Source organism: Pestalotiopsis fici (genome assembly GCF_000516985.1).
Source record: "Pestalotiopsis fici W106-1 unplaced genomic scaffold PFICI_Scf_8, whole genome shotgun sequence".
NCBI lineage: Eukaryota > Fungi > Ascomycota > Sordariomycetes > Amphisphaeriales > Sporocadaceae > Pestalotiopsis > Pestalotiopsis fici.
The window spans coordinates 2,386,776-2,399,059 of NW_006917098.1; the positions used below are offsets into that span (position 1 = coordinate 2,386,776).

The following is a 12,284-nucleotide window of genomic DNA, read 5'->3' on the forward strand; positions in this document are numbered from 1 at the left end:
AGGGCCTAGTGCTCCTGCCGCTCTAAGAAACCCATATCTCGTACATAGTCCATCTCCCTCCTTACCTACTCATGTACTGGACAACACTTCAGCATCGTGGGCATTAATCAATGTGTGCGGCTCTAGATTCAACAGTCAAAGTAAATATTCCGTGCATGATTCTTCAAACAAGCCTCCGAGTCAAATTCTCGAATACTGAATAAGAGCTTGCATGAGGAACTTTACAAACACGGCTGGCCAATAGTGTGGTGGGGTGAAGCAGAGAATATCGAAAACCGATACTCAGTTCAGAGGAAACATGCAAACTCCATAGCACCCAGGTTCACGAAATATTTAGCATTATTAATAGCAGTAACCACGCGCGGCTAGCTATTGTTTCTAGGATTGAATCAAGGCAGTAAGTGCTGTATTCTAATCTAATAACCCGTGCTTCCTCGATTGGAAAGCGTCTGTATGCCGTTCTCGAAGCCAAAAAGGTTAACGAGAACAGCATTTCTACGGTCGACTCTTTCATAGTGTACACAACTCTATGTTCAAGCTCGTGCTGGTCAATCATTTAAAGCAGCACGATCTAACATGCCGCATGTGGTATTCCGGATGCTACCAGCGACCTCCTCAAAAGGAAGATATGGGGGCATTTGTATTTATGTACCTGGACGTATTCCTCAAACGCGCGCCAGGTGATTTGTTCACTGGGCGGTTGCAGCAGCAGACCAACAGCGGCAGCTCAGCCCAATTCCCAAACGACCGACCAATTCCAAACTACATGACCCAAAAAAGCTGCCGAACGCGGCAATGGCGGGCGCGGAATGGAGCGGGAGTATCCCATGAGACCCTGCATCAGATGGAGGTTGCTGATCATGCCCGCCAGGTTGGCCCTGGTCAAAATGTCAGTCATTCTCCTCACTCACTGAGACTGGCCTGTCTTGCTGCTTCCAATAATGCTCGTGATGCGCTGGCTTTGTGGGGGGTTTCGCCAGCATTTGATACTTTTCCTCAGTCAGTGCCGTACGTACTCTGTACGCAAAACCTACTCAGTATGGAATTTGTATTGCGATTCGTTTGTCACCAATAAGCCGGCAATATTTTTTCTTTCACTCATTTTCTCACATACACTTTTCTTCACTCCCTCCTTCTTGCTTATACCATGTAGGTAAGGATCTCTTTGTTGCTCGAGCCCAATTGTCCTGGCTTGGCCCTCCTAAAACTGGATGAAGACATGTGCCTGGAAATGACCCCTTGTGGGTTGGCGCCTGTACGGAGCAGCCACTGTCAGATGACACAAGCTCCATTTCTGATTTAGGTTCTCTCACTTGTCTGCCCACCTCGTTACACACTCAGGTATCGTTATTGTCAGCTTGTCTTGCTTACCTATTCATGAGACAACTCTGACCCAAGATAATTGTTCTATTTTCTTTCATCTGACTGTAATGGATAACCTTGGCTACTCTCTCTTTTGCTCGTCTGTCAAACCAACCAACTAAATCGTCGGTTACACTAAATACACTACTACAGCACACACGACAGCCGAGTACCTACCACATCCAACAATCCACAGTTTCAACAAGTAATCAAGGCGCCTGCAAAAATACGTGCTACCATATCTTGGACCATCTATTTCCTCATAACGGCCCAAATCTGACTATACCAACGATTTTAGCTCGATAAGGAATCAATCTATCTCTTTATCTCTATCTACACCACAGCTGCTACTACTCCTACTAGTACTACTACCTACAACAGCTTGTGGTAGACGTGGGGTCACACGTAGTAGTGTAGATCGCTAGGCCCTAGCCACCTCTATAGCACGTCAGTGGAGACGACCTCTTTGGGCACCCCTGCTGCAAGCTTGGAAACGCCGTCGTCAACGTTCGGTCTGCCCAGTCCGACATTTCTTTGGCACAGACACAGATAACCCTCACGTGCTTTTTTATCATTTTACGAGTGGCATCCAGCATTTATCACCTACGAGACATTACGAACCCTCCCCAGGCAGGCCTGTCCACAACATCATACCTCCCAAGCAAAACATCTCGTCGAATCATCACCAGCAACGAGAAACCCCAGACGACACTTCTCTCCTCCAACCCGCCCCTCCGCTCGGTGACGTCTTTGGTGAAGGGATATATCACTTCGGGCGAATCCCTCCTCCCACGCAAGAACACCTGAACCACATATCCTGCCGCAGGTGACACGGAAAAAATAATGTCGTCCTCCACATCCTCGCCACCTTGGGACTACATTGCCAAGCTAGTCTGCATTGGCGACTCGGGGTGCGGCAAGTCTTCGTTGACGATACGGCTGTGCGAGGGCCGCTTCAGCCCCCAGCACGACGTCACCATTGGCGTTGAATTCGGGTCGAGGATCGTGCCCGTCGGTCCTCCACACTCGAAAACACTGGGCACGTCGTCGGCGGCCAACGGTGACGGCGGACTGCCCGACCCGCCCAAGTCGGACGCCCAGCAGAAACATATGAAGCTATCACTGTGGGACACGGCCGGCCAGGAGACATACAAGAGCGTGACGCGGTCCTACTTCCGTGGCGCCTCGGGCGCCCTGCTCGTATTTGACATTACGCGCAAGCAGACCTTTGCCCACGTCACGGACTGGCTCAATGACCTGCGACAGATTGCCGAGCCCGACATTGTCGTCATCCTCGTCGGCAACAAGGCCGACCTGGCCCAGGGCGAGGAGAACAAGCGCGAGGTAACGGTCGCCGAGGCCGAGGAGTGGGCCAGCAACAATGGCGTCCTCCAGTACGTCGAGACCTCGGCCAAGAGCGGCGAGGGCGTCGAGCTCGCCTTTATGAAGGTGGCTGAGCGCATCTTTGATAATATCAATGCCGGAAAATACGATCTTAATGACCGGCGGAGCGGCGTAAAGGGTCCCACGCCCGGCATGGGCGGCAGGAACCAGGTCAAGTTGGGAGATCAAAATAAAGGCTCCGGCGGATGTTGTTAAAGCAAGAAAGAGGACCTCGAAGAGGTCAATAAAAAAAGATATCAAGAGTCTCGTGGCAATAGTATCGAGCATGATCAGATCATTCGAAAGCAGGAATGACAGTAAGCAAGCATAGGAAATGATGAAAGCTCCCAAATATGCTTTGGTGTGTACATAGCTAGATACACTTATTCGATGATACCCTTAAAACAACTACTAATGTCTATTATCAACATTATCATTTACATTGGTTACAAAGCATTGGTACGAGAGGAGAGGTCTGACATGATGCAAGGTCTTGGCGTGTTCGGTTTTCACGGATGGCAAGAGAACGAGCGACTTGACACGAAGGAAACAGACTTTTGTGATTGATTGAATAACCGTGTCGTGTCTGATTGCATGCAGACACACATGATACTGAAATCTTTTGGGAGATCGCCGAAAACTCCACCGAGGCCGCCCTTTTGTTTCCCTTACCTAGGGTCTTTCTCCAATGCAAAGCGTGCAGGCCTCTCTATTGTTACATCTTAAGAGGAGATCATGATGGCGCTTGCTTTGTGGTGTACATATCCCCAACTCCTGCTGCACATTACATGCCTTTTATCTGCAAAACAGATCCTTTGGCTTCTATAAAACCTAAACCTCCGAAAAGTTGGGTAGTCAAGCCTGTATGCCCTCCTGCTTTTAGACAAGTTTGCATGGCCATCTTAGTCTGAAATGCGCCAAGTGTCGAACCACTTCATGTAGCTGTAATCCTTGTTGGGTCCCGTCATACCCCAGCAGATTGGCATGAAGAAGATGTACAAGCCAATAATGACCGAGTACAGAAGACCGTAGACGACATATTGAATGGCCTTCTGCTGGTTTCGCAGTGTCCAATCAACAAGGAAGCCGAGACTGAGGATGGCAAAATAGAGAGCTGGGTAGTAGTGGTGCACGTAAGTGACACGAGCCATAACAACAAATGGCAGATAGTGGAGGAACCATCCGAGGATAGGGTACAGGCCAGCGTAGTGAATCTGGTCAATGTCGGCCTGCGAGAGCTCTCTAAAGCCTCGCTGCCATCGAAGAATGTACCAGACGGTGACCAGGCCCACCGCGCCGAGAGACAACGTTGAGGCCCAGTAGACAAAGGGGTTGCCAAGAAGGAAGTACTTGACAATCTTATCATCCCAGCCACACATACGCAGACCAACGTTCAGAATGGGCCATTGCCACCATTGCGAAGCGAGATCGTCCTGCTTGTCAGGATCGGGCACAAGGGCATTGTTTGAGGTCATCATGGCAACGTTCAGGTGAATAAAGTCGTGGAAGAACGGCGACTTATACTTGCCGGGGTCTCCCGGTGGCACTAGTCAAGGTCAGTACTCGTCGATCCCGTTAAGCACAGACACGGAAACTTACGCTTGTCGTTTTGGTGGGCCTCAATGTTCCAGTGGGTAAAAGCATCCTTGGGGTTGTTGCTCTTGTCGCAGGTCACCTCAATCTGCTTGAAACCCCACTGGGGCAGGTTTACATTGCCAGCACGCAAATAGCAGCCCAGGACGGGGTGTCGCAAGCGGAAAGCAGTGGTCAAAGTACGAACACGGCTCTTGTCGCGCGAAGCTACATCGCTGACGACCTCGACCTTCCAGTGATCCTTGTCATCACCCACGGTCAAGTTGCCGTAGCAGGAAACCTCCTTCTGGCTCTTTGAGACGGGAGCAGGGATATCGTGCGAGTGAAGGTTGCGGCCAGTCTGCGTGTGAATCAGACGAATGACATCACCGTCTCCGATGAATCTGGGATCCTCCTCGGGGTTGAAGTCGGGCTGTCCACGGGCCGGGTAGAACCACCACTCGTTGTTGGCATCCTTGTGGTGGTAGCAAGTAACTTGCTGCTGGTTCGAACCGTCAGGGTAAGTCTGGACGTGACTGTGAAGTAGACCACCTCCATAACCCATGTTCTTTAGGGTGACCTTGGATCCGATGGCAAGCTCGAGGGGCGAGTTACGACCAATTTCGCTGCCTTCCAAGTTGGCTTGGAAGAGAGAGCTCATCTGGGCATCGCCAGGACCACTTCGGGTAAGGATGGCGAAGTGAAGGGCGAACGAGAAGAGGTAGACGAGGAACGGGATGACGATCAAGCCAGTAACTCGAGCAGCAACATGGGCAGCCAGCTCAGGAATTGGCATCTTGGTGTCACCAAACTTGTTCCAGAGGTCCTCAATGGTATAGATTCCGACGAGGGCTGTGACGAACAGGCCAACAAGCTTGATGCTGCAAACAAAGCCCAAGCTGAGACCAGTCATGAAGAGCCAGAAGAACCATTCGGGGTCGAAGCTCCACTTCTGCAGTCCGTGGAATTTGGACCAGCAGAAGACAGTGGCAACGGTGCCGAACAAGAGCATGGAGTCGAGAAGAATGAAGCGGCTGATGGTGGTATAAGAGTTCTCGCAGAGAACCATCAGAGTGACCAGCCAGACGGCGGGGCGCTTCAGGTTCAGCTCACGGGCGGTAAAGTAAGCCAAGGGAATGCAAAGAATTCCCCAGAAGGCATTGAAGGCGCGCATGAAGGTGTAGTTGAGCTCTTCGGGGTAGGTCTCGCCAGACTTGAATTCAAACGACCCATTGTAACCAGCTAAAACACCAGAAACACCAACCAGAATCTTTCCCAGCGGGGGGTGGCTGTCTGCATATTAGCAATTGGCTCCACGTTTGGATTGGTATAGGACGAGGCATACACGTCAAAGAAAAGCTCTCGTTTGATGTAATGCGAACCGAATTTACCGAAGCTACGAGAGAAAAGAGGTCAGCGGCACCGATCGAGGAAAGTCGGGGGGAGAGTCATTGCGGGTAAGACGAACTGAGCTTCCTGTATTCCGAATTAGTGACTGTTGTAGCCGACTGCAATCAAGATGGGGCTTTAACTTACATCCCAGGTGACAATGTTGCTGAGGCCAATCTTGTAGAGACGGGTGAAGATGGCGAAAGCCGTAAAGATGATAGGTGCAATGACGATCTCCCATTCGTCAAGAATCTCGAGGAAAGAGGGCTCCTGTCGTTCGCAGATCTGTCAGCAAGCGAGTATACTATAGCAATAGTAATATTGGACTGTAAACAGCATACCTTCTTCTTCTTGCCGTGAAGCTTTTGCTCGTCCTGCTGGTAAGGAACTGCAGCTCCGGGAGCCGTCGCGGGCACATTACGCTGTCGTAGCTGTTGGCCATTGGGATCGGCGCCGGAGGCCACCGTGGCCTTCGTATCGGCCATGGTGAAGGGCTAGATCGATTGCTTCTCGATCTGCGTTGGATGGGCGGTCGTGAGGTTGAGTGGGAGGAGGCAACCCGGGAATAGTGGTTTTGTAGCTGGGACGACGGGTTTGGTGTCGAGCTCCGAAAGGGGGTTCAAATGGTTGGTAGCAAAAGAGGGTCAGAAGTGAACGTTTTGAATTAGAAAAAAGGTAGATACGACGGTCCACCAAATGTCATCTCCCTTCCCAAAGAAAAAAAATAAAGAACAGAAGGGAGGAAGATTGATGATGGAAACAGGAAACACAACCTTTTGGGCGAAAAAAAGGAAGTGAAGTCTAGAACTCCTGGGGTGAGATTCCTAGAGAAGAGGGATTGAAGAAAAAAAGGGTTGCGCGCCCGATAATATGGGATTGGAGATACGGGTGGTAGCGTCAGTAGGAGTCGTAGATTGATAGATGCTTGGCTGCTAGCTACCTGCCTACACGTACATGGATTGACGGTCTTCCCTACCTGTTGAACGGTATGGACCAGGTATCATCGATCTTTTTTTCGTCGTCTTTCTACCTTAGCTGTTCCTCCCGCTGTCCACTCCAGCAGGCCCTCGACTCCCTGGTCCGCGTCGTGCTATTAGCGGGAGCCCAGGCTACGTTAGCGCGTCGAGATGGACAGGTGGTCAGTTCATTTCAGCTTGGATAAGAGGCGCAGGAACCTCGAAAAGCTTCCCAAGAGCTCCCTGCCCGGGTCCAATTACAGGCCCAGAGCTGAGCACTTGGGGCCTGCGGGAACCAAAACGAGACAAACCACTTCCATTGGGAGGAGCTTCAAATACCTAATGTAGGTCCCTCCCTACCCCTGGCCGGGACCCGACTGGACCCCTCCGTTCGTTAGCTTCGTATTATCGGATCGTACCGTATTCCGTAATGGCCTATTTTCTTCCTCTCATTTCCAAATTCTTTGCGTGCACATACACACCTTGTAGAAAGATACGTATTCAGGTAGACACTGTATTGTATTCAATTTCTCACTTTGACCCGTTCGTTCCACATGTACACGACTCCCCATCTCCGCTTCATCGTCAAAGTCGTACAACACTTCTACGGAATACGTTGGTCAAGAATCCGTCCTAGACCTCGATCAAACAGCCAAGCAATCATGACACTCTAAAAAGTGACGTGAAGGGGGAAAAAGGGGAAAGGGAGCATTTGCCTCTTTGAAGGGTCTTAGACATGCTTTATACATGCTTTATACATGCTTTGCTCTCGCATTGATAGCACCGAGATAGGTACATAGGTTGGTAGATAGGTAGACATGGACAGCAGTTTCCATCTGCAATCAATTCCCGGAAAACTTTAAAAAAATCATGCAACGGTGTCATGAAAACGTTGAATTCGGCCAATTGCTACACCCCAGGCGCTAACCATAAATCAAAACCATCTACTAAATAACCACAACTTCTGTCCTCTAACCCCCAATGATGATGCATGTCACTCATGTGGAGTACTTGAGTTTGTACGCCCATGAGATTTGCAAACCCCCTCATCAGATTATGGTGTGTCCAACGCACCCAGTGTGCAATGAACATTTCCTCTCATCCGCTCTGTTATCGCGCCTGGACATAGCTTCCGCACGAGTTGACTGCCGATGCTCTCTATGTGAACCAAACCCCAAGTCTAAATTCGTGAGATGAATCTGAAAATGCACGCTGTCCAGTACTCATGCCTTAATCGTCTCGTTGATCCAAACGTTCGTAAGCTGGGCCACGGCTGCCGCTCTCGCCTCGTCCTGTCACCCGGTTGAGCCAATCTCCAACACGGCCCCGGGAATGGCTCTCGGAGCGGATCTGAGGCTTGCCATCCACTATCTTGACGTGTGGCGGATCAATATCCAGTGGCGGGATGGCCGAGTCTGGGCCCGGCCGGCCGCGCAGGTCAAGAGAGGGCACTGGCGACGATGCTCTGTAAATAGAGCCAGTCTCGGACCTCAAGCTAGGGGTGCCCATGGCCGTGGTAGCGTCGCCGAATAGCGAATCCATCTCTTCCAGCCGAACGCCAGAAGTCTCAGGGTAAATGAAGTAGACTATACATTGTTAGTGATCATGGCTCACTCGCAGCAGCGGGGTCGAAATCTTACCAGTGATGAAACTGACAACGCAAAAGAATGCATGCAAAAGATACAGTCGCCATTGAATCCAGTCCTGCAAGATTGGGGTCATTTCACCAACGATGAAATTGAAGGTCCAATTGGCAGCTGTCGACAAACTGGCACCCTTCGATCTGATGCTGAGAGGCAGAATTTCGGGAGGGTAAAGCCAAGGAATCTATGGTTGTCAGCTTTAAATGAGGAAAAAAACAGATCACAGGTCGGAAAGACTTACAGGACCCCATGAGTATCCGAATGCAGCGTTATAAATCATGACAGAGATGACCACAAGAGTTGGCGTGTTGTCAATGTCCAGGTAGAGGAAGTAGCTGACAGACGAAAGTGAGATGGCCATGGCGACGGCTCCGCTAAGCAGGATGAACCGGCGACCCCATCGATCCACGATATACCATGGAGGGATTGTAGAAAGCAGGTACGTAATACCGTTGATTCCAGTCATCTTGATGGCGTCATGCCCATACCAGCCTGCAGATTCAAAGACGTACGGTGCGTAGTACGAGATGACGTTGATGCCGTTGAGTTGGGCCAGAGCCTGGGCGGACATCGCAATGAACACACGCGTTTTGTACTTACGGAACATTTCGCTGTAGGTCCTCTCGCCCTCCATTCGCTGCAGCAGAACGTTCATTTTGATCTCGCGATACTCGTCACGGGCTTTGGCGTTGTGGATGTCTCCAGCACCATACAAGTTTGCAATGACAACAATACCCTCCTCGTCGTGGTCGTTATCAAGTAGCCATCTGGGCAGAGTCAGCAATGATTCACTTTATGGTAGCCAATCGCAGTCTGTAAATACCTTGGAGATTCCACAATGAGATAGCTCCCTACACCCAGAAGCGCTCCCATGACGCATTGCATAAGAAGCGGCAAGCGCCATGAGTAGTTGCCTTCGATGTACCCACAGAAATAATCGACCCATACCGATGTGGTATAACCGATAATATTACCACTGAATTCTATACATGCAAGTTTGCCGCGGTTGTGTGGAGGGGAGATTTCAGACTGATATACCGGCACAATGGTCGACAGCGAGCCGACACCAAGACCGGCAATAATTCTGCCCAACATCATCATGGGCATGTTGGTAGCACAAGTCTGCAATGCACCGCCCACGAAAAAGATGGCAGAGCCATAACGGATCGTCTTTCGCCGACCAATTTGATCGCCAATTTTTCCCACGGCGAGAGATGATATCAGGGCACCAATCTCGAGAATGGCCACCATGGTACCAATCTCGGCATGGGAAGGATTGTTGAAATAATTCCGGAAGTCAGGTCCGCTGTAGACAAGAGCATTAGTGGCAGGCACGATTATATAACGCGCGGGCGCGTGCAATGTTGAACACCTACGTGATAATACCGGACATAACTCCCTGATCATAGCCAAAAAGGAAAACGCCCAAAGAAACGAATATACTCGTAAAGTAGCTATAACAACGGTCAGCACCTAGTCAGATATCTGAGGGGTTTTCCTTATCTTCCGCGTGTACATACATCAGGCTTTTGCCTGTGAGGCCGCGAAGCCCCGTGCCCGGCATGATGGCGGACAGCAGGCGTGTTGCTCTAGAAGGTCGACGAAAGGGAACGTCTGGGATTTCAATTGCTTCCTTGCTGATGACGTCTGCATGTAGATGTGATGACCGCTGGGGACTGTGCTCGGATACGGATCTGCGGAATTGAACGCGTTTATGCTTGGAACGCTTCTTATCTACGACGCCGGCGAGCAAGCCGTCGTCTTTGAGCGATGTGTCAGCAAGGCGTATCCTGAGCGGATCTTCCTCGTCGGCAAGCTGTTCAGCAATATCTCCCGTATCAGTCCAAGAGTCGAACTCGGAATCGGCAGAGTCAGACGACGGGCGATCGTGGTGGTGGTCGTCGTCGACCCGGGAACCTGCCAACAATGACGTCGACTGGGCGCCGTGGTGCTCGGGACGGCTAGTGAGGGTCCGCAGAGGAATGTTGGAGGGAAGACGACTCTGGTTCGGCGGAGGAATCTTGGAAGATATGGGGCTGTTTGGCAGCAGCTCCCTTCCGCGATATGGGAATGATTGAAATATAAGAAGGGTAGGAATAGAAAAAAAAAGAAAGTGGAGTGTTTATACCACACTCGGGTCAGTTTTCCAAGCCAGAACCGAAGGGTGATTGATTGACGGGGTCAGGTCAGTTGGAAGCGGCGGTAGTGCGCTTTGCAGCCCTGGGAAGCCTTGGTTCTTTGGAGGAGTGACGAGAGGCTGCAGGAGGTGGACACCAGTGACACCAGTGAGAGACCTCGTGCAAACCAGATCTGGACAAAAGATAGTGCCACCACTACGGGGTATGTACCCTGGCACTCGATTGAACCGACAGCAGGCGAGTGTTGCGATCTTTGGGGGAAAGTCGAAAAGACGACAGCAATGGTTCAAGTTAGCTACCTAGCAAAACGAGATCAACAAATACATGGATGGACAATTCAAAGAGCACGATTGCGGACGAAGAATGAAGTTCAAGAGAATGAGCGTCGACGAAAGAGTTCATGTGCAAAAAATGATGAAAATGTCTACGTAGCCTTCTTTTGTTTTTCCCCCTTCCACTCCTACTCTTCTTACCTACAATCATCTCCCCTTTTCTCAGCCTGGAGCCAGCCCCCCGGAACTCCAGATTTGCCAGGTTTCTTAGCGGAGCGCATCACTCTATCTGTATCTGTTAGCTCCAGCTGCTGTTGTTCTGTACGTCCACTAACACGAGCCAAGCAAAGCTATCCAGCAGTGGGGTGGCTTATCACGTGTAACAACACAGAAAGCGACGATCGCTGTAAATAAAAGCATCATCTGCGGCAATAATATATTACTTGCTGACTATTGCTTTCCAATGGAATGGAAAAAAACAATTGTATGTTTACCTTCGACTCGTCTTGAAAGAGTCAGGAAAGACAATCTCCTGCAATACACCAGAGTATAAAGCAGACAGGCAACAGATAGGTCACGGCGGAGGCTCTATTTGACTCGAGCACAACCGCCAATATACTTGTGCTGATCTTGACCATGGCAAATAGTCCTGCATTGGCCCGCCAAACCGTGCTGCAACCCGAGTCAATTTCAAAGATGCCCAACGCGCATGATTCAGATAAAAAGATAACATTGATCCCTGAAAATACGGCTCCAAAGCTCTGAAGACCTTGATAGTGTACCCATCCAAGAAGTCGTTTGTATATCAATTGATATTTTGGACGCTCATTTGCTGGAATCAACCGTGATAGGCGTGTCTAATACCTCTGCGACTCCTCCCCCATACCCCACAGAGGCGTCTTCACTGTCAGTCTAAACTTAGGTAGCTATTAGTCAAGTATATCCAGTGTTCCCCTCAGTTCGCTTTCGACTTGCATGTCGCGGGGTCTGGGGAAATACTGAGGGTTACTATGTGTCGTAGGAATCAGTTTTTGAATGTTCGCATATCCTTGGAATGCACGTGGTACTCATAGTGCAGCCGAGTCGCTGGGTACGAGGAAACGGGCAGGCAGATTCCCGGTCTTGTGGCCGTCGCTTTGAGGGTCATGGGGTTCGGCCTCCCTTGAGCCAAGCCCGCGGCAAGGTCTCCACGGATGGCATCATAGTATCCATTCCGCATGAAAGCGGTCAGATCAATTCCTGTCTGCTAAGATGCCGGGGCTTGCACCGCGTCGGTATTGGATCTGAGCTACCACGGGGTCTTTCCTGAATGTATCGTAGTCTTTCAGGCAGGCAGGATTGCTGCAAAGAGCGGCTTTTAAAGAGTGCAGGCATGATCACCTATTCTATTCCGCAAGGATTCACTGGCTGATGGATGCGACATCAGCAGACAACACCAGATCGCTTTTCTGGGGAGATGCCAAAAGATCCCAAATGAGATATGACCTACAGCTGCGAATGGACAACCCCAGAGATTCGAGAATATCTACAACTACAAGGTGTAGATAAATGCGTGTCTGAATTAGTATT

At 50.3% G+C, this 12,284-nt stretch overlaps 3 protein-coding genes across 3 annotated transcripts; 1 reads left to right on the plus strand and 2 right to left on the minus strand.

Annotated features, from left to right (window-relative positions):
- Positions 1-2,205: 2,205 nt before the first annotated feature.
- PFICI_11398 (uncharacterized protein) lies at positions 2,206-2,961 on the plus strand (the record flags this gene model as incomplete). Its single annotated transcript, XM_007839979.1, has 1 exon — positions 2,206-2,961. The coding sequence occupies one exon, from the start codon at positions 2,206-2,208 to the stop codon at positions 2,959-2,961; it is 756 nt and encodes a 251-aa protein (XP_007838170.1).
- A 686-nt stretch (positions 2,962-3,647) lies between these two features.
- On the minus strand, positions 3,648-6,191 carry PFICI_11399 (uncharacterized protein; the record flags this gene model as incomplete). Its single annotated transcript, XM_007839980.1, has 6 exons — positions 3,648-4,291; positions 4,345-5,606; positions 5,663-5,713; positions 5,786-5,793; positions 5,854-5,991; positions 6,048-6,191. The coding sequence occupies 6 exons, from the start codon at positions 6,189-6,191 to the stop codon at positions 3,648-3,650; spliced, it is 2,247 nt and encodes a 748-aa protein (XP_007838171.1).
- Positions 6,192-7,892: 1,701 nt separating this feature from the next.
- Positions 7,893-10,996, minus strand: PFICI_11400 (uncharacterized protein; the record flags this gene model as incomplete). Its single annotated transcript, XM_007839981.1, has 7 exons — positions 7,893-8,248; positions 8,303-8,489; positions 8,547-9,072; positions 9,129-9,611; positions 9,682-9,759; positions 9,826-10,341; positions 10,917-10,996. 7 exons carry the CDS (start codon positions 10,994-10,996, stop codon positions 7,893-7,895), a joined length of 2,226 nt encoding a protein of 741 aa, XP_007838172.1.
- Between the last annotated feature and the right edge of the window lie 1,288 nt (positions 10,997-12,284).